This window comes from Natator depressus, chromosome 1, assembly GCF_965152275.1.
Source record: "Natator depressus isolate rNatDep1 chromosome 1, rNatDep2.hap1, whole genome shotgun sequence".
Taxonomy (NCBI): domain Eukaryota; kingdom Metazoa; phylum Chordata; order Testudines; family Cheloniidae; genus Natator; species Natator depressus.
Window position 1 is genome coordinate 125,356,415 of NC_134234.1, and position 27,700 is coordinate 125,384,114.

General features: G+C 42.3%; 1 protein-coding gene across 1 annotated transcript; it reads right to left on the bottom strand.

Annotated features, from left to right (window-relative positions):
- Window positions 1–492: 492 nt before the first annotated feature.
- LOC141987901 (kelch-like protein 6) lies at window positions 493–5,769 on the bottom strand. Its single transcript, XM_074953742.1, has 4 exons — window positions 5,688–5,769; window positions 5,008–5,086; window positions 4,324–4,551; window positions 493–1,936 (listed from the first exon to the last, which is right to left on the bottom strand). Exons 1-4 carry the CDS (start codon window positions 5,767–5,769, stop codon window positions 493–495), a joined length of 1,833 nt encoding a protein of 610 aa, XP_074809843.1.
- Between the last annotated feature and the right edge of the window lie 21,931 nt (window positions 5,770–27,700).

The window sequence follows — 27,700 nt, forward strand, 5'->3', positions numbered from 1 at the left end:
GCACCACCAAATCAGGCCCCGCACTTCCTAAAGCCGGCCCTGCCTGACTCCAGTGATGTTACCCTAGGGAGAAATTTGTTCCAGTGGATTTAATCTCAATAGCTGGGTAAAAGGAAGAGAGCAACAGACAGGAAAAGGAACGAGGAGAAAAGGATTTGTGCTCTTTAACTAACGTCTAGAAGTATTAAAATGGTTATAAGCAAAGTGATGCTGAGATTGAATTTAAACCAGCTCCTTGTGTGAACCAAGAATCTATCTTGAATGCCACCCATTTGAATTCAATGGAATCCTGTGGAACATATTCTGATCCCACTGAAGTCAATCTTAAAACTATCACTGATTTCCAGGTGAGCATGAGTGAGGTAAACTGATGTTTAGGGAGAGAGAGAGTTCTCCTGGAGGGGATATTTCAATGCTAGTTGCACTGTGAAGGGGTCAGGCTCTAGCAAGTGTCTGAAAAGCGGCAATCTATAACTCTGATGGTAGTAGGGGTTACAGATATTTCTTGGAGAAGGGGCAGAATGTATTTTTTGGTATCTTCAGTGTCACACATTTAAATATTCTGATAAACCCCTCTATACTGGGAACACGTTCCTGGCACTCAGTCCAGCTGGAATCACCTGGTTCCCAGTAGAAAATCCTGCTGCATAATCGATAATAATTTACACCACCCATCAAGTAGATTCTCCTCTGCCAACAAACCACACCAGCAAAGGCAAATGTTTCTGGTAATTCTGGAATCACAACTTCCTGACACACTTTGCCATCTTCGTTGAGGAAAAAACATTTTCTACTGGACAGAAAGACTTCTGTAGTGCCTCTTGGAGTCAGCTGTCTACCTTTTTCTTCACAGAACCCACCAATAACACAGATCCTATTATCCATGGAGATAGCAGCTGTTTCATAGCACTTAAAATCCAGAGGCATCTGAGTCCACACATCTAAGTTAATGTCATAGATCAGAATGCCGCTATAAACTAGCTTAGGTACTACTGCCAAAGCTTCTCCACCTATTAGGTACAACTTATTCTTCAGCACTGTGGAAGCAAAATATATCAGCCGAAATGGCAAGTTGGAGATGGGAGTCCATGCCTTCTGCACCAAGTCAAAGCTCTCAGCAGAAGTGAGTCCATGTCTGTCATTCCGTCCCCCAAGAGCATACAGCTTCAAGTTACAGGCTAGAAAGCCATGTGAATCCCGGGGCACAGACATGGAGGGGAGCTGTATCCATTGGCCAGTAAAAGAATTGTATTCATAAAGAGTGTCTGAACAAGAGCCATCTCTGTTTTTGCCTCCAGACAGGTAAAGTTTGTGCTCCACAGCTGTGCTGGCAGGATGTTGCAGGCATTTCAAACCTGGCAGCTTTTTCCACCTTCCTGTATAAGGATCAAAACAATCCATTCCAGAAAGCAAGTCAGAATGAATGTCAAACTCTGAATAGTCATTCTCCACATGTTGAATCCTGTACCTGTGCAGCTCCATGCACACAATACATTCATCATACATACCCTGCCTGAGTCCCCCACTCTCCCACAGCCTTTCTTCTCCAACCAGTTGTTTCCACCACATCTGAACATCCCCATAAAGTTCTGAGTCTGCCTGGATCTCTGCAAGTGCTTCACGGGTCAGGAAAGGAAGGCGGATGTGCCTCATGAGCACAGAAAGCATTGGGAGGCGCTCGGCTGGTTGAAACCTCACCCAGCGTTGCACAGCCTGGTAGACAACCAGTTCAGAGGCCACTACAAGGTCGTCCGAGGAGATGATGCTGGTCAAAGTGCTGAGGTCCAGACACATGAAATCATAGTCCTCAGAGATGGACCCAAAATTCAAGCTGATGTGGTGCATGGCTGTATGAAGCAGATCTTTGTGGTTGTGGGCATAAGCCAGTGCATAAATCCCAAGGCAGTTCTCCATGGAAATATTCTTCACAAAAAATCTGGAAGAAATAACAAAGGGAATAAATGTCGCTGAGGAGCTCCCAGGAAAGTTCAGTCTCCTGATTGTGTCAGAGAATTGGTTGTCCCTGTGTAGAGCATGGTGATTGATTGATTATTTGGAACTGGCAGTTCTAAAAATAACATTTAAAATTGCATTAGGTTGAACCAAAACACAAAATCTGAAAATTGCAGTGAATCAAAAAAGTTGACAATTTTGATTTGGTTGAACAAAATGTTTCATTCATCCTGGGCTAGATTCGCAAAATGGTGGGAGATGGAGGCAGCTCCTGTCTAACTTTCAGCCTAGGGGTTAGGGCACTCACCCAAGCTATGTTCTTCCTCTTCTGGGAAGGATTTGATCCTGGACAGAAAAATCGATCATTGGTCTCCTCTGTCTCGGGAGGGTGCTATAGCCATTGGGCTGTGGGATGCTTTGGGGCAGGGTTCGCTCAGTCTCTCCTGTTGAAGCTGTTCCACCTTGTATAAATAATTAAATAGTCACTAGAGCAGTTGGGTTTCCCACCTCTCTGGAGAGAACCCTAACCATCCAGCTATACAGTATCTGGGGTGGGTACCTCTCATTCATTCTCTCCGGTTGAAGTTGAGCCACTGTATATCAATAACAGAATAGTCATTAGGCCAGAGACCGAAGCAGAATGATTCTATTAGTTCAGTGCTTAGGGCACTCTCCTTAGATATGGGAGACCTGGATTCCACTTCCCTGTTCAGATGACTATTTTATTACTTATAAAAGTGGAATTCTTATGAAATTTGTGAATAGTTTTGGGTCAACCCAAGTTTATTTTTTGGAGAATAAAGTATTTGTCAAAAATATTTCACCCAGCTCTCTATGTATGACTCTGGGTTGCTAGCTGTCTTGATATCTGATACTGCACAAATAATACTTTTGCCTTTCTGCAGTATCCTGGGAAACTCAAGAACAAATATTTATTCATCAAATCTCACAACTCCTCCGTGAAGTCTGTCACTGTTAGTATGAGCATTCTTTCATATGATAAACTGACATACGGAGGGGGAAGTGACCTAACCAGGTTACAAAGGGTAGCAGTAGCAAAGCTGAGTATAGAACCCAGGAGTCTTACACCTAATACCTTCCCTTATTAGACCACATGACCTCTCCCAAACCACACAAGATTCTATTGGACTGGACATAAATTGTTCCCCATCTTCTAGAACAAATAGTTTCACTTGGGATAATTTATAAGAGTGGTTCTTCACTGCCCACCTTTCTCACACACACGAGTGGCAGATATTGCAGGCCAGGGGAGGCTAAGCCTCCACAAACAGCCCCACACGGCCCTGCCCACACTTTGCCCCAAGGCCCCCTCCTGCTTGCCACTTCCGCTTTGGCCCCTGCCCAGGCAGGCTGCTTCTCTTCTCAGAATTGGGCTGGGGCTGGGATGGGCCAGCCTGTGGCTGGGACTTGGGGCATATGGGGCCATCCGGCACTAGGGGGGCGCCCGGGTGCTGCTGGAGCCACGATGCGCAGCACTCTGGGGCTGGGGGGCACTGGGGCTGTGCCTCCCTGTGCTCAGCCTGGCCAGTGCTCCAGGCCTGGGGGCACTGGGGTGGGACGGCCCTGGGCTAGGGAGTGCGGGCAGGCAGCTGCCAGGGAGGGTTGGTGCTCCGGTGGAGGAGGGGGAGTGGAAGAGGTAGGGGAGGAAGGCGGTGGGGCCTCAGGCAGAAGGCATCGTGCCAGGGGCTAGCTGCCCATGCTTACACACTGTATAACATGATCTCATGAGATTTTGGGGAAAGACAAAGTTCCTTTAAACTGCGAGAAAACAGGCAGGGCATCCTTGACTATTTTATGTTAATGTCCTGCTGATACCAGATTGAAAACTCTAGGGGTGGACACCCTGTATAAAGTTTATAGATTAAATACAACACGGGAAGGGGCAGGTCACACTTCCCTCACACATTTACTGCCCTTTTCCAGGGTGCTTCAACCCGTCCTTGGATAGAGCCCTTCCAGATTCCACAGCACATGCAGTCCTTGGTTTCTCTTCTGCTTAACTGAAAACTGGTCTAATTGTTCTGGTGTTTTGTACATTCTACTCAGAACTGAATTTGACTCAACAACCTAGAAGTCAAATCCTCTTTGATACGATATTCTTATCCCTGGGTCATTCAGCTTCTCTACAACAGAATTTTTCAAAATGTTTATGCCGGAATCTGGCCAGATGTGTTGATTTTTAAATTACATTTTATTGAAATGCTTGTGTTGCAGCTGTGAGATGTTTCCCCAATACATAAATAATGCAGCCAATCTATACCCAAACAGCACATACAGACAGACACACACAATCTTGATCATACCCACCCTACGTACAAGGAGGAGACCAGTGAGGTCATTGAGCATTACCTGCTAATGATCTCCTCTAGTGGGAGGATTTGGAGTCTACTGGATGCGATAAATAACTCTTCAGCAGTCTCTGCAGTAAGTGATATCTCCTCTAAATAGAGATAATTCAGCATGCTTTGGATGATGGAGGGGGCTATAGCCTTGAGCAAAACTTCCCCGTCCTGGGACTCTTTGAAGGAGCTGGTGAACATGACCCGGAAGTATGGGCTGACTGAGGCCAACAGCACCCTGCAGCAAGAGAGGCAACCATGCTAAGAGATTACATGTGGTATTGGCAGCTGGGGGCTCTGATCTCATCAGCTCTCTCCTAGTTAAGCGGTGGGTCGGGGGAGGAGCTTGTTTAGTATTTAGGTGGGAGATCTCTGAGATAACCTTCACCATATCCTGCAGCACCCTAAGTTAACTCCCCACTAGAGTTTTACCATGTGTTTTGCACCTGTTGGCTGCATTTCATTTCTAGGTGAAATGTTCCCTGTAGGATCTTTTAAGATGAAAGGTGCCATTTATACAAATTAATATTCTCCTATTATTAAGTCTTTTCATGGTGCTATGCGTTCTGTATACTAGACTAGGTTGCTTCACCCAAGTAAATAACTTCTTGTCCTGTTTCAACAGTATGTAGTTTCTGGTTCTTATATCCAGAAGCTACTAGCATGTTGAATGCAGCATGGAGCAGAAACCCACCTGTGACAGGGAAACCTCCTTCCTTCAACCACCAGTGTAGCATCACAGAACAGCTGCTCAAGGTACATCTGCTTTAAACCTGCAGGAGTGGGAAAGACAAAACCTTGATCAGAGGTATGCAGGTAGAAAGAAATGACATCTTCTACTAGAAGTATTTAATGACTAGTACCTTATCTCAGGGCAAATGAACTGATGAGGAACCAAGAGCCATTCAGATCTAATAGCCAATTGGTGGCCTCTGTTGGGAATTAGTTTGATGGGTCTCAGTCCAGTTCCAAATGAGCAGGGGTCAACATCACAAAAAAATGGAACTAATCACCCGGCCTCGATTGCTGGCAGGTACAGCAGAGAACCCAAACTCTGAAAGGGCCCTCCAGAACAGGAGTGAAATGCAATGGCAACACACAATATGTGTGAATCTTGCAATGTTGCTGATGATGTGCCATAATTGCTCTGTATGTAAACGACCTGTAGAGCTGTCAGCCAGCACCTTTACCAGCATCAAATCCACATGCAAAAAAAAAAAAAAAAGAGAGAAATGGGAAAGAGAGCCTGTATCCCAGTTCATTTTCTGGACACTGACGGCAGCCTCAGCCATTCAGTAGCCTCTGGATGTCACAGAACGTTACACTAAAGGGACCACTCCTAACTCACATCACTCGTCAGAGCAGCACACCTACCCTGACTCACAAAGCTTCCCAGGGACTGAGGTGCATTTTGGATGTCATCCTTTTCATTGTTCCCATCGATTAGGGAATCCATTATTCCAACCACTAAAATGGATTTAGGAATCTACAAGATTGAAATAACCTCCTGGGATCCTCAGAATCACCAACCAATCCTGCCAGGAACTGAAATAGGAGAATTCAATAACCCTGATTGTCACACGAAGAGTCAGCTCCTTAAACAGCCTTTCTCTGAAGACACAATGTAAGGGGCAGCAGCCTGTTTGAAGTAGAGAGGATGGATGGCTCCGTGGTTAAGCCATTACGCAGGGACTTAGAAGGCCTTGATGCAATTACTTTTTCCACCACAGACTTTCTGCATGAGTTCAAGGAAATGATTTAGATTGTTTGTTTGTGCCTCAGTTCCGCATCTGCAAACAAACAGGGAAATAACAAATAGGGATATTAAGATTTTTATGTGGATAAATACATTAAAGAGTGTGCGGTGCTCTGATTCTACAATAATGGGGAACATTTAAGTACCATAAGTAGAATATCCTAATATCTCCTGTTCTACCATTTCAGTCAGAACTTCCAACTCTGTTGCCACTTCCCAAGGGCATAGGGAGGGACAGTTCCTTTGATCCAGCCTCAACTCATGCTGCAACCACCTCCTTAGTCAGGAAAAATTCCTAAATATAGACTGTTGGTTAGTCCTTGGCTTGGTATAAACCAAACTCCTTATTTTGCTTTTAGTCATTCCTTACTCGGCAAACTCCTGTTGAGACAGTGCAAAAGGTGACCGAGTCCAGACTGAATCAGAATCTCCATGTCTGGCACATCGGGATACAGCATGACAGAGAGACAATGCCACCCTGAGAGCTGGGCAAATACTGCAAAAAATTATCAGGAATATCTGTTTACGTTCTTAAATTCTCTTTGGATGTGTTTGTGTTTCTTGTGTTCACTTCCCACAAACATTCAGCTGATTGATTTTGACTAGTCCAAAAGCTCCTGGGAATTTATAGTTCAAATTTCAAATTAAGCTCAAATTTTAAATCTGAAAAGCAGAGTCACACTTACCAAAATAGGGAACCGTATCATTTCTCAAATTTGGAATATCAAAGGCAATTTGAGGAAAAAATTAGAAAATTCACCAATCTGTGAACAGAAAGAGGCAAAATTTACTGAATACTTTATCTGTTACAAATTATTCATTCAATTCTAGTCACAACATATGCCCTGTCAGCATTGTCTCCGTTGCCTCCTAGACTTCGCCTCTCCACAAAGGAATCCAAGCCCCTCAGCCTCTCTGCTACGGTTCTGTTGAGTCTGTGTCCCAGAAAACTAATGGCTGAATCCAAACAAATTAAAACAGAGCAGATGTAACAACCCAGCTGGAGCCTGGTCCCAACTGCCCCTGACAGAACCCAGAGCCCCACATTCTATTGGGCTGGCTTTAAAGTGGCAGGAGCCTCACAGCAGAAACAGCACAAATTCCATTTCCTCTCCCTGCAGGATATGTTACTTTGCAGTGACACCCTGGAACTGCTTGGCTATTGCAGAAACATCTAAGGCCTGGGGTAGTGCAATTCAGTTTGGATGGCCTGATGCCTGTGCCTCTTATGCCATTCTTGAGTCAGAGAACAGCTGTGTTGAGATCTTGACAAGGATAAAACTGGTGTCAGGCCACTTGTTATCATTATTATTTGTACTGTGGTAGTCCCCAAAATTTCCAGCTCCATAATGTTAAGTACTTGCAGCTAGGTCCACAAAATGACTTAAATGCCTAACTGCCACTTTAGGTGCCTAAACATTTAAGCACCACCGAGAGCCTCAAAACCCCCACCCAGCTGCCACCTAACACTGTAGGTGCCTACATTCCCTCGGCACCTAAGTTTCTACCAGTTAAGTTTTTTAGGTGGTTAAGTTTCTGCCAGTGGGCATACACAAAGCTGCTTAATTCCTGACACTGCTGAGCCATTTCTCTCCCTAGCACACACCTGGGACTCTCAAACTAGTCATTCCCCCACGTATCTTGCCAATGAAGCCAAAGAAGGAAAGAGAGAGAGATTGATTCTATAATTCAGTATCTAGGGCATTCACCTGGAATATGGAAGAACCAAGGTCAAGTCCTTGCCACTGTTCCCTTTAAGCTGTGCGCGTGCACACAGACCCTAAACCCCATGCACATGGCGAAACATCGCACGCACAAAAATTTGCACAGAAGAAATTTTTTGCACACATGGCCTGTCAAAAATTAGAGGGAACATGGGTCCCTGCTCTAATTAATATTTAATTATTTATACAAAGTGGAACAGCTTAAATGTTGTATCCATGCAAGACAAGTTTGTAGCAAAGGCAGGGACAAAACAGGGTTGCCACAGAGGTAGCTTGCATCATGCAAAGCAGTAGGGAAGATATTGACGAAGTACCACAAAACACACCACTTGTCACCAACATACCACACTGGCAAACAGAAAAGCACAGGGCATACAACGCATGAAATTGGAGAATACCTTCATGGGAGAGGAGTTTCACAAGGACACAGTGTGCTTTTGGGCTACAATACAGAATAAGGACTAGGATAGTGATTAATAGAGCCTGGCACCTGGCATGCAGGGTCACAAAGCCACTCACTCAGCTTTGGCCTGGCTACCTCCCATCATCATGACAGAGGGGAGGTGATGCCAAACCTGAGAAATGCTGTGACCCCATGTGACAGGTCACAATGCCTAGAGCAGAGACCCCATCATGGTCCCCATGGGACAGGGCAGGCTCATTCTTCACCCCCCTTCACCATGAGGCCTACCACACCCCGCCGCCTGGGACCAAGACCCAACCTGCCTCGGACCGCCCCCTCGCTTCCCCCCGCCCTGCCCTGAGCACGGCCTGAATGCCTTGGGAGTGGGGCGGGATGGATAAAACAAAATAACAAGAAATGCCCAAAAATGAAATTATAATTATAAAAAATAAGAAGATTTTCCTGGGGCTCTAATGTTGAAGCATATGTAACTATTTTAATAAGTCTAGGAGAAATAGACATGAAATTGAAAATGGACACTGGGACTCAAGTAAACCTCATCCCTGAGACAGAATGTCAGAAGAATTTAGCAACCACTACGACACTAACATTACCTGTGTCAGTGCAACTAGCAGTATATGGAGGGCATCCACTCCACATAGTGGGGATATGGAATGTTAAATGCAAGTACAAGGAAAAAATGTCAGAATCTAGAGTTCTATATATTAAATATACCAGAAAAACCAGTATTAGGAGTGACAGTTTTAAAATCATTACACCTGATAAAAATCCTAGTGTCAGTGGAATCCATACAACGACCTCTCAAAGCAGAGGAAATTAAGAAAAGATTTCCTGATGTGTTTGAAGGCAAAGGATGTCTACCAGGATATTGTACAATTAATCTATCTACAAATGCAGTGCCAGCAGTGCATGCATCATGGTGACTGCCATTAACCATAAGGTCCAAAGTGAAGAAGGAACTTCAGCATATGGAACCGCTGGATATAATTGAAAAGGAGGAGAAACCTTCAGACTGGGTTAGGTTGATGGTTGCAGTAGAAAAGAAAAAAACACTTGGGTGATCCAGGTTAGCACAGACATGCAAGATCTGACCAAAGCAATAATGCAGGAACACTACAGCCTACAATCCTAAATGACATCACTCACAAACTATCTGCAGGAAGTGTATTCAATGTACTAGAAGCTAAATCTGGATATTGGCAGATCAGACTGGACAAGCAAATTCATAGATATTAAGGTCAGAAGGGACCATTATGATAATCTAGTCTGACCTCCTGCACAACGCAGGCCACGGAATCTCACCCACCCACTCCTACGAAAAACCTCTCACCAATGTCTGAGCTATTGAAGTCCTCAAATCGTGGTTTAAAGACTTCAAGGAGCAGAGAATCCTCCAGCAAGTGACCTGTGCCCCATGCTACAGAGGAAGGCGAAAAATCTCCAGGGCCTCTTCCAATCTGCCCTGGAGGAAAATTCCTTCCCGACCCCAAATATGGCAATCAGCATATGGGTAAGATTCACCAGCCAGATACCCAGGAAAGAATTTTCTGCAGTAACTCAGATCCCACCCCATCTAACATCCCATCACAGGCCATTGGGCCTATTTACCATGAATATTTAAAGATCAATTAATTACCAAAATCATGTTATCGCATCATATCATCTCCTCCATAAATTTATTGAGTTTAATCTTAAAGCCAAAGAGGTCTTTTGCCCCCACTGCTTCTCTTGGAAGGCTATTCCAAAAGTTCACTCCTCTGATGGTTAGAAACCTTCATCTAATTTCAAGTCTAAACTTCCCAATGACTAGTTTATATCCATTCATTCTTGTGTTCACATTGGTACTAAGCTTAAATAATTTCTCTCCCTCTCCAGTATTTATCCCTCTGATATATTTATAGAGAGCAATCATATCTCCCCTCAACCTTCTTTTAGTTAGGCTAAACAAGCCAAGCTCTTTGAGTCTCCTTTCATAAGACAGGTTTTCCATTCCTCGGATCATCCTAGTAGCCCTTCTCTGTACCTCTTCCAGTTTGAATTCATTCTTCTTAAACATGGGAGACTGCACACAATATTGCAGATGAGGTCTCACCAGTGCCTTGTATAATGGTACTAAAACCTCCTTATCTCTACTGGAAATACCTCGCCTGATGCATCCCAAGACCGCATTAGCTTTTTTCACAGCCATATCACATTGGCGGCTCATAGTCATCCTATGATCAACCAATAATCTAAGGTCCTTCTCCTCCTCCATTACTTCTAATTGATGCGTCCCCAGCTTATAACTAAAATTCTTGTTATTAATCTCTAAATGCATAACCTTACACTTCTCACTATTAAATTTCATCCTATTACTATTATTCCAGTTTACAAGGTCATCCAAATCTTCCTGTATGATATTCCAGTCTCTCTCTAAATTGGCAATACCTCCCAGCTTTGTATCATCCGCAAATTTTATTAGCACACTCCCACTTTTTGTGCCGAGGTCAGTAATGAAAAGATTACATAAGATTGGTCCCAAAACTGATCCCTGAGGAACTCCACTGGTAACCTCCCTCCAGCCTGACAGTTCACCTTTCAGTAGGACCTGCTGTAGTCTCCCTGTTAACCAATTCCTTATCCACCTTTCAATTTTCATATTGATCCCCATCTTTTCCAATTTAACTAATAATTCCCCATGTTGCATGGTATCAAACGCCTTACTGAAATCTAGGCAAATTAGATCCACTGCATTTCCTTTGTCTAAAAAATCTGTTACTTTCTCAAAGAAGGAGATCAGGTTGGTTTGGCACGATCTATCTTTTGTATAACCATGTTGTATTTTGTCCCATTTACCATTGACCTCAATGTCCTTAACTACTTTCTCCTTCAAAATTTTTTCCAAGACCTTGCATACTACAGATGTCAAACTAACAGGCCTGTAGTTACTCAGATCACTTTTTTTTCCTTTCTTAAAAATAGGAACTATGTTAGCAATTCTCCAATCATACGGTACAACCCCTGAGTTTTCAGATTCATTAAAAATTCTTGCTAATGGGTTTGCAATTTTGTGTGCTAATTCCTTTAATATTCTTGGATGAAGATTATCTGGGCCCCCCAATTTAGTCCCATTAAGCTGTTTGAGTTTCGCTTCTACCTCAGGTATGGTAATATCTACCTCCATATCCTCATTCCTATTTGTCATGCTACCATTATCCCTAAGATCCTCTTTAGTCTTATTAAAGACTGAGGCAAAGTATTTGTTTAGATATTGGGTCATGCCTAGATTATCCTTGACCTCCACTCCATCCTCAGTGTTTAGAGGTCCCACTTCTTCTTTCTTTGTTTTCTTTTTATTTATATGGCTATAGAACCTTTTACTGTTGGTTTTAATTCCCTTTGCAAGGTCCAACTCTACTTGACTTTTAGCCTGTCTCACTTTATCCCGACACGTTCTGACCTCAATAAGGTAGCTTTCCTTGCTGATCCCTACCATCTTCCACTCCCTGTATGCTTTCTGCTTTTTCTTAATCACCTCTCTGAGATGCTTGCTCATCCAGCTTGGTCTACAACTCCTGCCTATGAATTTTTTCACCTTTCTTGGGATGCAGGCTTCCGATAGCTTCTGCAGCTTTGACTTGAAGTAATCCCAGGCCTCCTCTGCCTTTAGATCCATAAGTTCTTCAGTCCAATCCACTTCCCTAACTGATTTCCTTAATTTTTGAAAGTCAGCCCTTTTGAAATCAAAAACCCTCGTTGCAGATTTATTTTTGTTAATCCTTCCGTTCAGTTTGAACTGAATTAGCTCATGATCACTTGAACCAAGATTGTCTCCTACAACCATTTCTTCTATGAGGTCCTCATTACTCACCAAAACCAAATCTTAAATGGCATCCCCTCTAGTCGGTTCAGCAACTACTTGATGAAGGATACCATCAGCTATCACATCTAGGAAAATCTGAGCCCTATTATTATTACTAGCACTCGTCCTCCAGTCTATATCTGGGAAGTTAAAGTCTCCCATGATCACACAGTTTCCATTAGTATTTACTTCATTAAAAACATTAAAGAGGGCTCTATCCGTATCCAAATTAGATCCCGGCGGTCTATAGCACACCCCAAGCACTATCCCAGGGGAGGCTCTAGTAGTTTTCTTCCCCAATGTAATTTTTGCCCAGACTCTGTCTTATCCATTCCATCGCTTCTTATTTCTTTACATTCTACCTCATCATTGATATACAATGCTACTCCACCACCTTTACCTTTATTTCTGTCTTTCCTAAACAGCACATACCCTTCAATACCTGTAGTCCAGTCATGATGACTATTCCACCATGTTTCTGTTATTCCTATAATATCTGGTTTCACTTCCTGCACCAGTAGCTCTAGTTCCTCCATTTTGTTACCTAGGCTCCTCGCATTGGTGTACAAACATCTTAATTTTTGCTGTTTGGCCTCACTCACATTCTGTACCCTATTAGGCACAGTCATTCTACAGCCAGTATAACCTATTAGACTGGTATCCACACTGCCCTTCCTCCTTATATACATTCTCCTATCCACGGCTGTATCCTTTCTTACTTCGTTTTCTTCCCTCTCCGGCGTGGAGATTACCTGGACATCTCCCAACCATCTGCCCCAAATTCCTAGTTTAAAGCTCTCTTAATCAGTTGTGCCAGCTTCCATCCTAGAAGTCTATTTCCTTCCCTACTCAGATGAAGTCCATCCCGAGAGAACTGTCCTCTGTCCATGAATGCCTCCCAGTGGCCATACATCCCAAAGCCCTCCTTATAGCACCACTGCCTAAGCCATCTGTTGATAGTCATAATCTTGTCACACCTTTGTTGCCCTTCTCTAGGAACAGGCAGAATCCCACTAAAGATCACCTGAGCCTCGATTTCCTTAAGCGTCTTCCCCAGCCTAGCATAGTCTCCCTTAATACTTTCCAGCGAGAATCTAGCCATATCATTTGTTCCCACATGAAGGATAATTAGGGGATTCTTTCCCACTCCCTTTAGGATCCTTTTCAACCTCAGGTCTACATCCCGTATCTTAGCACCTGGAAGACAGCACACCCTTCTATTCTCTAGATCAGCTTTGGTTACAGGCCTGTCTATTCTTCTCAGTAAAGAGTCTCCGATCACATAGACCAGTCTTTTCCTAGTGATGATGCTATTCTCCAGTCTATCCCCTGTTCCCTCTGGCTGCAAGTTCTTTCCATTCCTATTCTCCTTTGTAATCCTCTTCAATCCATCCTGTGTCCTCCTGGGGCTCATATTTGGTGTAGTCTCCATTGACTCTTCCCCTTTTCCTATAGGACTAGCTGCTCTTCTCTTCTTCCTTGCCTTTCCACCTTCAGTGACTACCTGCTGAGCCCCTTCTTCATTTTCCAACTCTGCAAAGCTGTTCTTGAGCTCTATTTCTCCTTCACTAGCCCATCTTTTCCTCTGCCTGGTTCTTTTAGTCACATGCTTCCACTGACCACTTTCCTCACCCAGTGTCCCCTCAGAATTCCTCAGTCCTGCTTCCACCTGCAAGTTTAAGCTTTTCCCTTCAGATACCTCATGTCTTTGCTCCCTAATCTGCTTGAACCCCTTTCTAAACTTAACCAGACTTTCCACCTGCATCTCCAAACCTCGGATCTTTTCCTCCATCTGCTCTATCAGACGGCATTTCATGCAGACAAAACTCTTACCAGGTACCCCTCAAGGATCATGTACATACCACAGCTTCCACATCCAGTCATCTTCATTGTGTCTTCCACTACATGGGTCACTCCCACTGCTGCCTCTGTAGCTGTCATAGCCTTCCCACCTAAATCCTGTTAATCTGGGAAACACAAACCACACCAAAACACCACCACCCACAGCAAAAACAAACCCCAAACAAGCACCGCAAGACAAGCTCCCCTTTCAAACTCCCACTGAAACTCCCCTGTTTACAGCTCTGTTTGCTGGCTCCTGTGCCGCTACTTTCAACACTCTGTGTGGAAGGTAGTGCTTCAAAAGTAAGCCTTTGGCATGTCGTCTGCACCATATTCAGAAAAAGGTGCCTGAAACACTCCAAAGACTGACAGAAGTCACAATCATAATCAGTGACATTCCTGTATATGGCAGTACCAGAGAGAAGAGACAACAGAGTTACAGTCACATTATGACACTATGGCTCTGCCTACAAATACAACAAGCAACACTCACTTCAGACAAGGGAGAAGATTTAAACCCAAAGAGTGTAAGGACTATGATACCTCCTAATGCTGTTATTGAGCAGGAATATTTGTAATGATGTCTAAATTACTTTTGTTTACAGGGGTGGTGGTGGTGGAGAAGTATTATACTCAGGCACAGTTAGATAGCTGATGCACTGCCCCTTTAAGAGAGGCACAGAAACTGACTGATAAACGGTGTGTGTGTGGACACTGAGCTGTGCTGCTGAGAACAGTGTGTTTTGGCCAACCCTTGTTAATAACAGCCTGGTTAATTTACCCTGGCCTGTGTGGATCTTCATTCCTGGGAGCAGTCCAACTGCAGGCATCACAGCTTGATCAGGAGAGTCTGAGAGACACCTACCCAAGAACAGCTAATAGCCTGGTGAGTGGTGCACTCACATGGGATGTGAAACACCTGTTTCAAAGCAGGCAGAGCAGAGTTTTGAAAACAGGTCTCCTTGATCATAGGTGAGTGCCCTAATCATGGTGGATCTCTCTCTCTAGCTTGTTTGTGAGAAAGGGCTGACCTGGCCAAATCCCAGGAGAGGGATCCTGGCTGAGAATCCAGAGCGGAGAGGTATTCTCAGAGGCTATCTACTGGATCCCATTCAAACTCTGGTCAGAGGAGGACTTGTAGCCCTGTGCTGTGGAGGCCTCAACTTCAATTCCCTGCTCTGCCTGAGGGGGGCAAGATTTGAACAGGAGTCTCCCCTCTCCCTTAGGGGCATGCTGTAACCACTGAGCTAGGGATCTCAATCTCTCCTGTTAAAGCTTGTCCACTGCGTATAACCAAAGAATCATTGAAGTAGGGGTACTTGATCCTGGGTTTTCTATTGAGTGCCCTAACCGCCAGACTACAAGGTCATTCTCATGTTCAGTGTCTTTTTGGCCCAATGACTCTCTAAGTATTTGAACACAGTGGAAGTAAGCCACAGAGAAGCTAAAGCTTGAATCCACAATGGGATTTATATGTTGCAATGTTCAGTGTTGCAAAAAACTTTACTTTTAGGCACCTCAAAAATCACTGGAACATTAAGGCAATCTGCAAAGCCTGAGTTAGGCCCCCTATACAATGCATGTGGAGATAGTGGCACCTAAGAAATGGGTGTGTGCTAAGCCTGACCCCACTCCTAGAGATAGGTGCCTAAGTCCAGGCTGCAGGGCACCTAAGCTGTTTCCTGTGAGAATGAGTTAGGCACTGGTTTCACTGTGGCTTACTTCCTCATCTGCAAAAAGAAGATAATGGTACTTCCCTACCTCATAATGGTGTTGTGAGGATAAATGCATTAAACACAGGAAGGTGTGCAGATGTCACAAGACTATGGCATACAAGATACAGAGAACTTTGACACAGTAAGTGCACATAGTGCAGGATATGGCACTATATTAATAAAATAATCCTGTAGCTTCTCAAATGGTTAGATTATTTATCACAAGGGAAATGAATGCATGGAATCCTAGTGTGTTGGTTCGTTTTTCTGGGAATTGTGACAGTCTACTGAAGACATGCTTTGCTAGAGAAATACCTTACTGCAGCTCCCTGACCTTTTCAGTAGTCTGTATTTTCATTGCCTGGCCTGTTTATATATTCCAGACATGCTTCTTGGGCATTCACTGCTTTACTTGAGGTTTTTGATAATAGGAAATGCTTTGTTTCTCACAACAAGCACTTTTGTGTCCCTAAAAATATGTTAGTTTAGGGTGAGCCAGTCAATCAAAATTTCGCATTCCGGAAAGGTCAGATTTCTGCCATTATTCACAGAATATATTTAGCATTCATATTCTGGGATAAATTGTTTGAGTGACAAGGACAATAAACTATATAAAATGGAGACAAATTAATTCACTGTAGCCTTTCATGTGAATACAGAGCAAAATGTGACTATTTTTGACATAGATTTATAGAAGTGCTATTGTAGAGGTTGTGCAAGCATGTCTTGGACAAATACAGACCCCAGAGCTTAGTCTTAGTAGCTGGGCTGGGTACTGGGGAGATACACGGGGGGGACAGAATGAGGAAACCTTGACTTTAGTAAATCTTTAGTAAAAGTAAAGCTTTTGAAACTGTCTCAAAGGACCTTCTCATAAACAAACTAGGGAATTGCAACCTAGATGGAGCTACTATAAGGTGGGTGCAAAACTGTTTGGAAAACTGTTCCCAGAGAGCAGTCATCAGAGGTTCACAGTCATGCTGGAAGGGCATAATGAGTGGGGTCCTGCAGGAATCAGTTCTGGGTCCGGTTCTGTTCAATATCTTCATCAATGATTTAGATAATGGCATAGAGAGTACACTTATAAAGTTTGTAGATGATACCAAGCTGGGAGGGGTTGCAAATGCTTTGGAGGATATGATTAAAATTCAAAATGATCTGGACATGGTCTGAAGTAAATAGGATGAAATTCAATAAGGACAAATGCAAAGTACTCCATTTAGGAAGGAACAATCAGTTGCATACATACACAATGGGAAATGACTGCCTAGGAGAGAGTACTGCAGAAAGGAATCTGGGGGTCATAGTGGACCATAAACTAAATTTGAGTCAACAGTGTAACACTTGCAAAAAAAAGCAGACATCTTTCTGGGATGTATTAGCAGGAGTATAGTAAGTAAGAAACGAGAAGTAATTCTTCTGCTCTACTCCGCGCTGATTAGGCCTCAGCTGGAATATTCTGTGCAGTTATGGGTGCCACATTTCAGGAAAGATGTGGAGAAATTGGAAAAAGTCCAGAGAAGAACAACAAAAATGATTAAAGGTCTAGAAAACACGACTTATGAGGGAAGATTGAAAAAATTGGGTTTGTTTAGTCTGGAAAAGAGAAGATTGACAGGGGACATAACAGTTTTCAAGTACATAAAAGGTTATTACAAAGAGGAGGGTGAAGAATTGTTCTTCTTAACCTCTGAGGCTAGGATAAGAAGCAATGGGCTTAAATTGCAGCAAGGGAGATTTAGGTTGGACATTAGGAAAAACTTCCTAACTGTCAGGGTGGTTAAGCACTGGAATAAATTGCCTAGGGAGGTTGTGGAATCTCCATCATTGAAGATTTTTAAGAGCAGGTTAGACAAACACCTGTCAGGAATGGTCTAGATCAGTGGTGGGCAACCTGCAGCCCCCGGGTCACATGATAAGATGATTGTGGGCTGAGAGACATTTTGTGGATGTGAACTGTCCGCAGGCACTGCCCCCTTCAGATCCCAGTGGCTGTGGTTCTCCGTGCCCAGCCAATGGGAGTTGTGGGAAGTGGCTGGCTACTGGGACTTTCTGGCTGCCGCTTCACGCAGTTCCCACTGGCTGGGAACACTGAATCTTGGCCCCTAGGAGCTGCCTGTGGATGGTCAACGTCTGCAAAATGTCTCGTGGCCCGCAAGCAGCTTACCCTGATGGGCCACATGCGGCCCACGGGCGCAGGTGGCCCACCACTGGTCTAGATAATACCTAGTCCTGCTGTGAGTGCAGGGGACTGGACTAGATGACCTTTTGAGGTCCCTTCCAGTCCTATGATTCTATGATAAACCTACCCCACTGCTGAATTAGCATTCCCCCGTCCTTCCCTCCACTGGAGGAGGACAGAAGAATCCACACAGAGGCAGATCCCCCATCCTGCCCTGCTCTACCTTCCTGAGAGCTGCAGAATACCTACTTTCCGGGCTCTCCATGGTGCAGTGGGTTTGCATCTCTTGAATGGCTCCCTCACGTGGTGGTTCTGCTTCACAGGTCCCTCCGCAACTCGTTGATATTAAGAGAAACCTTCCCTATAGGAAAGGTTTGCAGAAACTTAAGTCCAAGACCTTTTGTTGATCAATAATGTAGTCCCTTGCTACGTGGAGCGACCGAAACCTCAGGGAGCGCACTGTGTAAAACATTCAAGAAAAGTACGATTAAAATGCAATATACACTCCTGTTAAAGACATATATCCAATGTCAACACTCTCTGAGAAAATATGAGAGAGTATTTTGACCCCTTCAGAATTTAAAATGGGCACTAGAAATCACTGCATAGCTGGAGAAAATATGTATGAAGATAATTTATTTTTTCCCCTGACTGATATTAAAAGCGTATCATTTTCTTAAATATACTTAAGACCAAATTAATAACGCATATAAAAAGGGAAATGTAATTATTTTGTATTTTCCATTACTCACTCCATCAATATTCAGTATATCATCTTGTGACTGACCTCTTATACTATGTTTGGCACAGATAGGAAAATTAATGGATAATGATTGAATGTCATAAAGATCCATCATCATGTACACATCATCCGCTTATCATTTCCCTGCATGTCAAGTCCATTTGCAAGGGCCACATTTTAAAAATGACATTAATATTGCTTCTGAGCTTATGCCAGGTCACCACAAAGGTACTTCTGCAGCCACATGAGTGCACGTTCATTACTCGTATATCATAAGAAATACTAAAGAAATTTAATTCTCAGCTTTTGAGAGTCAGCAGTTCAAAAGGTTTGTTAGCTTAGATTTCACATTTAGCCACACACTAACAAAACCAGGATTTGCAGCAAAATTTGCCATAAGATGATATTTTAGCCAGACAAATAACCTTTCTGGAGCCTTTGGTACTTTTACCGGAGAAGTGGGGTAGAAATTTAGTCTGCTTTCCACCTTCACACTCCAACTTTAATTGCTTTTCTTCAAAAGATTCCTATAGGTCTGCTTCAAGAGAATAGAGATTGGTGTTCTTCCTTTTATCTTGTTTTCCTTTCTGATTCCTGGTATATTCAGCCGCTTTATTCACTTGTTCACTCTCAGTGGAGGTCTTTGTTTCAAACAACAAATTTGCCTTCTGATTTATTGCTTAATTTAACTCATTTATCTTTTATTTAAAAAAAAAAAACTTTTATCAAGGTGTGGGAGTGGCGTATAAAATATTCTATCACAATCTCAAAGTACCACACAGCCACAATATTAAGACACTCTTAAATACATAAAAAGAAAAGGAGTACTTGTGGCACATTAAAGACTAACAGATTTATTTGAGCAGAAGCTTTTGTGAGCTACAGCCCACTTCATCATGAAAAAGCTTATGCTCAAATAAATTTCTTAGTCTGTAAGGTGCCACAAGTACTCCTTTTCTTTTTGCGAACACAGACTAACATGGCTGCTACTCTGAAACCTGTCATCTTAAATACATGTTAGATTTAAAAAGAAGACATACATGTTTTGAGCGAAAAAGGACTGGAAGGAATTAGAAGCCAAATAACTTTTGTGATCAGTGGAGCTATTAAACTAGAATGAAAGTACTTTTGGCTGGCTAGGTTGAAATATTTTGTTGTATTGTATAGTCCCATGAATAAAACAAAATCAGGGGGTTTTATGTATGTATTGTTTTCTTACCCTTCACTCTCAAGGTTACTACAAAAACTGAGGGCTTATCCACATGGAGAAAATGACTGGCAGAACCTTAGTGGCATAGCTTATTCAGATACAGCTATGCTAGTCTGCTTCCCCATGGAGACTAGATCTCAGGGTTGCAGTATTTATGTTCTTCACACTAAGGTTTTTCAAGCCCTGATAACAACTGCAGAGGGGCCAACATCACACGTAGTAATGGCCATCTTTTCTCTTTATCACAGACATACTTATAATCTCAGACAGGAATAATTTATCCAAAGTACTGATCATTAATCTATTTAGTGGGATCTATTGCATTAATAGTAGGCAAGAAACTGCTGCACTGTGCTTATTTATTCCATACAAAAGTATATATTGAAATAGCTTTGATGCTGGAAAGTCAAGAGTTCAGGAGTTCAGTAATGCTAAAACTGAGGAGGCCTGTGAAACCTTAACCTCCTTGTGCATATGGATTAAGACACACTACCTAATTATATTTGTTCCACAGGGCCATAACTCATTAGTACTCAGGAAGAAGAAGATTCCTTCCTGTATGCAACTATAATAGAGCTGAATGTGTAACTGTTCTTTTGGTTTGGTGGCTGAACTGAAAATTCAGGGAGGAGGGTGGGAAATCAGATTGGATTGAACTGAAATTGATTTTTTCCCCTCACTAAAACAAAAGAACCAGAAAAAATTTTGGGGGGGTCAAATGAAATGTTTCATCATAGTTTCAAAATGCCATTTTGAAATGAAATGTCCATTTGAAATGACACAGTTCATTTTGAAACAAAATGTCCGGACAAACTGTTTTGACGTTCTCTAATTTTTTCCCCATTTTTTTTATACATCTGAACTGTTTCAACAAATTTGACCCAATTTTGTGAATAATTTTAGTCACCCCACAGCTGTTTTTTGCATGGTAGGGGCAAATTTATTATTCATCCAGTGAATTTCACCCAGCTGAAAGCTATAATATTGTTCTATGTGGGTGCTCTGAAACACTGTGTGAGGGCCAGTTTGGAGTTTGGGAGCATGTGCAGTGCTATGAGGCAGGAGTTAGAAGATACTATTTAAAATTTATGGGCTCATTCAGATTCTGTCGTAGTATTTTCTGTAGTTTGTGTCAGCCAAAACTGAACTGATTTTCACTGATACCTACATCAAAAGGCACTTATCTGACCTTAGAAATAGTCCTCCGCCAAATGTTAACTTCCAATTCCCCCCATTCCTACCATAACCATGGCAAATATTTTACATCTAAGTTTTGGCTATATGTATCTGTTGCTAGCACCCAACAAAACTGGTGAAATATAATGTTTACCCTGGTTTTCCTAAAACTTAAAGTAATAAATAATTATAATAACAAATAAATAGATTAGGTTTTTATCTTCATCCACATAAAGACTAAAAAAAAGTGAAAAGTCAAAAACATCACTGACCAAATTCATGCCCAATCCGCTTTGATTGACACCTGATGGGCTTTGTCTACATTAGGCTTTTTTAGGAAATCTCCCAGTAGCACAAGTGCAACTCTAACCATAGGCAGCAACGGAGTGTCAGTATAGCTAGGACACCTGCATCTTTACCATATCATCAAACCCTCCTCAGAACAGGTTTAGATGATGCAATTTTAAAAGAGATTTTGGAGGGATCAAAATCTTGCATAGACACAGCCATGGGATACTTGATTCATATTCTCCTCAGAGAACACTGAATTTAGTGGTGCTGTAGCATGTGACACTGCACCTCATATTCTTCAAAGTGATATTATTATGATATGATTATAGCATAATTATGATGCATTTTATGCAAGATGGGTCATGTGAGATGTCATTGGAAAGGTTATGATTTGCTGAATATGATTATCCTATTTTTATGCATGTATCATTTTTGTATTTAAAGTTATGAATATTGACTATATCTGTATTTCAAATGTAGTTACATCTGGGTGATGCCCACTAGGCAAGATGCTTTTAGTCTAGATAGAGGGTGGGCAAGGGCCTATTCAGGGTAATGGGCCATTAGGAAAAACAATGGGCCTTAGGAGAAGCTTATCCCCCATCTGGGGAGCTTTCCTGAGAACGCTACAGACAGCCTGTTAAGTAATAGCTGCTATGACTCCACAAGGTCATGTGACCAGACCACATGACTCTGGACTCCATCTTGGGACATCAGTGTTTTTCCACAAACTGAGTTTGGAATAAAAGGGTTCCCGACATATGCTGGCAGGTCCGCCATTGCTGGCAGGTCCTGTAGCTGATATATACCAGGCAGGGACAATGGGAAATAGTTAAAGTTACCAACAGTAGTTACCCCTCACAAAGATTATACTGAGCAGCAACTCAAGCCTTGGAAATCCAATCTAGTTTACCCCTTTGAAAGGAGGAAAGGTAGGAGCCAGGGAAACTTACCAGGAGTAGAACAAAAGAGGCCAAGTGACCAGGAGAGGTTTAAATAAAGAAACACACAGGAACTGGGGCCCCACAGGAAGGAGAAGTATGGTGCAGGAGACAGCAAGGTCATAGAAGCTGGATAAGGGGCTCCATGAGGGAGAGAGACCGGATAGTGTGCAACAACCTATGTAAGGAAGGGACACCCTGCCTGAACCTAGATGGTTCCCCAAGGACTCATATGGGAAGGGTGAGCTAGAAAGTGATGGACACTGCTATTTCAGATGTTTGTTCTGCATGATCTGTACTTTCCTGTGCTTTACGTGATTAAATATAAAAGAGCATGAAGGCATTGGACTGTACGTAGTATGTGTGTGTGGACTGCTTCCTAACTATTGCATGCCCCTAAGAGAGTTAAACTGTAACCAGAAGCTTCAAAACTTTTCAGTGGAGTTTTGGGACAGGGGTATGTTTAAGTAATGGGGGTATTTTGGGGGTCAGTGCTGGTCTTGGGGCCTATGGCAAGTGGGCCGAGGAGTCCCATTTAAGAAGGAGTAACAGATTGAGAGTCAGTACAGGTTGGGATGGGGCACTGGAACTGAGAGCAGAGGACCTCTCTCTCTGTGCTCTCAGTGATGCCCCAGCTGTTGCCTGGGTAGCATTGAGAAGGATGCGGTCTGATGCAAATACAAAAAAGACAAGAGTCAGACCAGGGAGAAGGGAAAGGAATAGATTGGATGTGATCTTAAGCACCTCTATATTCACACTCTGCATGCAATTGTAATAAACTTTGTACAAAATATGCCTTGTGAGGTATCATTTAAAAACTAATAACTTGCTGGTCAATAGCATCATGGCAAAATGTATGCACCAACATTATATGTAAACTTATGAGTTCTCCTCATAGGATGTCACAAGCATATGTTCAAGACCAGAAACCCTTGCCTAGGTAGAGTTGTTAAACAGGTCTATCACAGACAAACAAATTTAGTTTCCCCACCTGGGAGTTACTTCCAAAGTACTTTGAAAGACAAGGAAAATGTATTTACCTATCTTGTAAACAGACCCATCAAGCTAACAAGAGTTGGAGGCAAACCTCACACAGTCATTCAAAAATCATGAGTCCCAGCCCCCTCTTCCCCTACAGTTACGTGGCTGTCTGAAAAATCATGAGATTTTTTAAAAAAATAAATAAATAAATCTGGGATTCTTTTCCTTTACCTTCTGGTTACTGCACCTTCAGAGTTTACTTTGGGTCACAGTTACCAATTTTTCTCAGCTAGAAAACTTAATTTCTTAATGAAAGCTTATATGGTCAAAATTCCAGGAACTTGAACTTTAAGAAAAAACAGCAAATATCACAAGACTTGTGATCAAATCATGAAAGCTGACAATGCTTTGGGACAGGGGTGGAGAAATAAAGATCCGTCTCTTATCCGCACTCCAGAATGACGCACCCTTATTGGGGGGGGAGGGGTCGATCGTGCTGTTCTGTCTGGATAGGTGTTAATAGAAAATGTGCGAGTAGAAGATGCTTAAGAATATGGAGTATTGTTTATGGGTTTTGTAGTACCAATGAAGACCTTGGCTTCCTCTGTGCAGCTATTTATATCCGTTCTTAACTGAGGAAAGGGGTAACATGTAATATTGGTGGTTTCCTTTCTGAAAGCACCAGCACCATTTGTTTGTTGTTTGCAAATCTGTGCATCCTTAATAATAATAATGCCTATTTTTTATACTGTACTCTTCACCGGTGGATCTCAAAGTGCCCTACAATTTTTAATGTCTTTATTCTCAGTATACCCCAGTGAGGTACAGAAACATTTTATCCCCATTTTACAAAAGGGGCATTGAGGCATAGAGAGGCTAAGTGACTTGCCCAGTGTCACACAGGAAATCCATTACAGCCCAGGGAATTGAACCTGGATCTCTTATAGTGCAGGCTAGGGCCCTAGTGCCTGAACTATCCTCTTCCCTGCAAGCAGCACAGGGGAGCATGTGTACCTTTATTATTTGTATGTATAGTCCCAATAATTCTGCCTCTACTGTGTGAGAAAGCAAACAACTCATCATGCTGTAAATCTTGGGAACAATAGGCAGCTGTCACAGTTTGTTAAAAATATAAACTTAACTAGATTTGGAAAGTTGATTTTTTTTCTGGTTTCAGAGTAACAGCCGTGTTAGTCTGTATTCGCAAAAAGAAAAGGAGGACTTGTGGCACCTTAGAGACTAACAAATTTATTTGAGCATAAGCTTTCGTGAGCTACAGCTCACTTCATCCGATGAAGTGAGCTGTAGCTCACGAAAGCTTATGCTCAAATAGATTTTTTTTCTGTTAGCCTAGAAATAATTCTTTTTTATCCTGCCCCCTTAAGAGGCTTTCAGAACAAACTCAACTGTGTGAGATGAGAGAAGCTACACATGGAGGTTGAAGCTGTAACCACCTCAGCCTACTCCAGGCCCTTAGTTATTTTTGCTGATTTACCTTTAAAAGAGGTAAGAAATGTGCGGTAAACAGTTTTTTTCCCTTTGAGTGATTTTGTTAATTTAACCAGGTGGGGTAAATTAGCAAGTGTAAAAACAATTCAATGGGAAAATATTTCTGGTGGATTTACTCTGATTGATTCTGGAAGATATGGTGGGTCTTACAGCAAAACTGACTCTGAATTATTTCAGACAAGTTTAGCAAAAATAGGCTTCTGTATTCCACCCGAGGAGGAAATTATTAAAGATTTTCCAGAAGACTTGCTTCTTTCTTTTAAATAGATGTTTTTTTTTCTCATCCCACACAGCCCTAAGGATGAGATAAGATTTCTAAGGCCAATGACCAGAAATAAATGACCTCTTCTCTTAAAAGAAATGCCCTTGAAAATACTTCTAAAAATACAGGCTTGTGCTTTCTTTTCCTGATTGTTTGCTTGGGTTTTTTAACCTTAGAAAAGTCAGACATGTCAAGTCTAGCATTCTCAATTTTTTCCTGATGACCTTGTGGTTCTTATTGTGATTTCTAACAACTCACTTGAAGGGGTGGGGATGTGGAATCTTTAGCAAAGATGCCCTTTATCCAAAATGTTAGTTACTGGTTTTAAATAGGTGATAGCAAAAACAAATCTGAGGAGTTTTAAAGAGTCTGGCTATATATCCCTTCCCTTCTCGGTTGCTCAGATTTCCCTCTTCTAGTCCTCCCCTGCCCCTCGCTTCTCTTAACATCAGAATATTCTAGTCTAGACAGGACCAGGATTTTCAATAATTTTTTACATCTTTTTGAGGAGAGAGGACAAATTGAAGCTCCTTCTTTATATATCCCCCAAAAGGGGCACCAGTCAAAAGTATTCCTGTTTATAGGTGATTTTTAAAATAAGCCCACTTACAGATCCTGCTGTGGACTTCAAAAGTGCTCTTCTCTCAGTGGTCAGAGAGCTACTTGCTCTTATATTCCAAGCTGTTTCTGGAACATAGAACTGCTCTGGTGTCAGTATCAGTTCTGGAGTTGGAGTGGCATCACCTGTGAGTCCACACCTGGATCTAAACTGCCTCCCAAAAGCCCAGCTAGACACCATCAAGATCTGAAGACAAAGACTTTCCAGAGGGTAGGAAGGGTAAGAGGTTAGCGAATATGTGCCTGCTTTATTTCCTCTTGCAGTGATGGTATGTGAAAATGAAGTGGCACATCCCCGTTCTTGGACTCAGTGTATGGGTATGTGAAGAGTTGAGAGATTGAAATGTGTGGTCCCTTCTGATTGTCTGGTAGAGGGAAGGCCAACAGATTTTTCTCTCATGTACCCCACAGCTACAAGTAGCAGTGAGGAAATGGGGAGTTTGCGTCAAATTTGTATCAGTACTGTTGACTGTTCTAGGCTACTCATTCACTGCTCCTTCCCCTGTTCCTACAAGCCACATGCTATCACTGCCGCTTAAGTCCCCGTGGCACAGCCTATGCACCGGCCAGGTGCTGAGGAACCAGATGAGTGAACAAATACATCTGGAAGTGGCTCGTCACCAAGGGTGTATTAGCTGTTCTAATGGCACCAGTTGAGCAGAGTTCAGCAGCTTTTATTATTCGTTGTTTGGTAGAGCCCCAAATGTGCTAGGCATTAGTCGTATGTGACACAGTCACTTCCCTAAAGACCTTGCAATCTGCAAAGCTACAACAGAGACAGAGAGAGAAAAGGGGTATGTTGTATCCCATTCAAGGAAAGTGATCAGGGCCGTGGTAAGCACACAATCTGTTAGATGCTCTGCAGCAACAAGCTTGAATTCCAGTCTCAAAGAAATGTGAAATTAACAGACTCACTGATGCTTTAATTTTGATTAAGTATTCACAAGCTTGGGCTGTCAGGAGAGAAGGCAGAGCATTTTATTAACTGCATCAACACCTAGCTCACTATAAGACTGCTCAGGCTTGTGGAAACATCTGGTTCTCATTAGGCATGCTCAGAGGCATAACTCAATATTAACATAATCACTTCCATCTTAATACTGTACATTGTATTTGCATAGTCACTCCCGATTAGCATAGCACTCCCTATTAGCATAGACTATTAGCATAGTCACTCCCTCACGGTTACTAGAACTGTGTTGTAACCCCATTTTTTTTTTCAATTTTAGGGGATTTCTGATAAACCTCAGCTGGGAAAATAGATGAAGTTAAAAATAAGCATATGCTTTAATGATTGATTGATTGATTACATTGGGCCTTATAGATAAATCTCCATGGCTTACCCTTTTTTCCTTTATACAGAAATATTTTAGAAGCCATCATCTCAAAAGGATCAGTTGTCACATTGTGTGCACAATACTTATTTAAAGCCAAACCGATGGAGCCAATCTGAACCCTATTTTTGGTATTCCAACAGCATAAATATTAAATTAGCTTTAAATATTGGTTCTGATTAATTGAAAACTTCCAGTCTGTTTATTTTCCTACTATCACTTGCCAGAAATAAAACTATGCTATCAAAGATCAAATGTGAAGTTTCACTCAGCATCCAAACCCATAAAATCCTTGATGACGGGGTTTGTGTTCTGCCTTCTGAATTTTGACAGGGCAGTTCTCTGTATTATGCCAGATCCCAGGAAGCACGTCAGGTTTGTAGGCCTGCCACTTGTTTATTACCAGACATTTGTGGCCACAAAAGGTCAGTTCAATCACTTAAAATGGCTGGTGTTTCTAGAAACATTATCAAAATTGTCACACAACAAAATCTTGGGAACTGGACACACATAGCGTTCTTCTCTTTACTTGGATCTTTCAGCAGATACTGTATTGTGAACCACCTGTTCTTCCAAAAATTACAGGGTTTTTCTGGGACAGTCTCTAAAATTAGATTCAGCTTTATTTTCATTCATTTAATTTATTTGAGAGATTGGGACTACAGTCTGAAAATTGGGATAACCAAATGTGAAACCTTAGATGCCTATGGACATATATCAGAATATTTTTTTCTTAGCTGGGAGTTTTTTTAGCTCAGGAGTGACTTTTGAACTCTTGCTTGCTTGGTTAGTTTAAATCTCATGCATGTAGAAGGTAAGACAAATTGATTCCCCCCCCC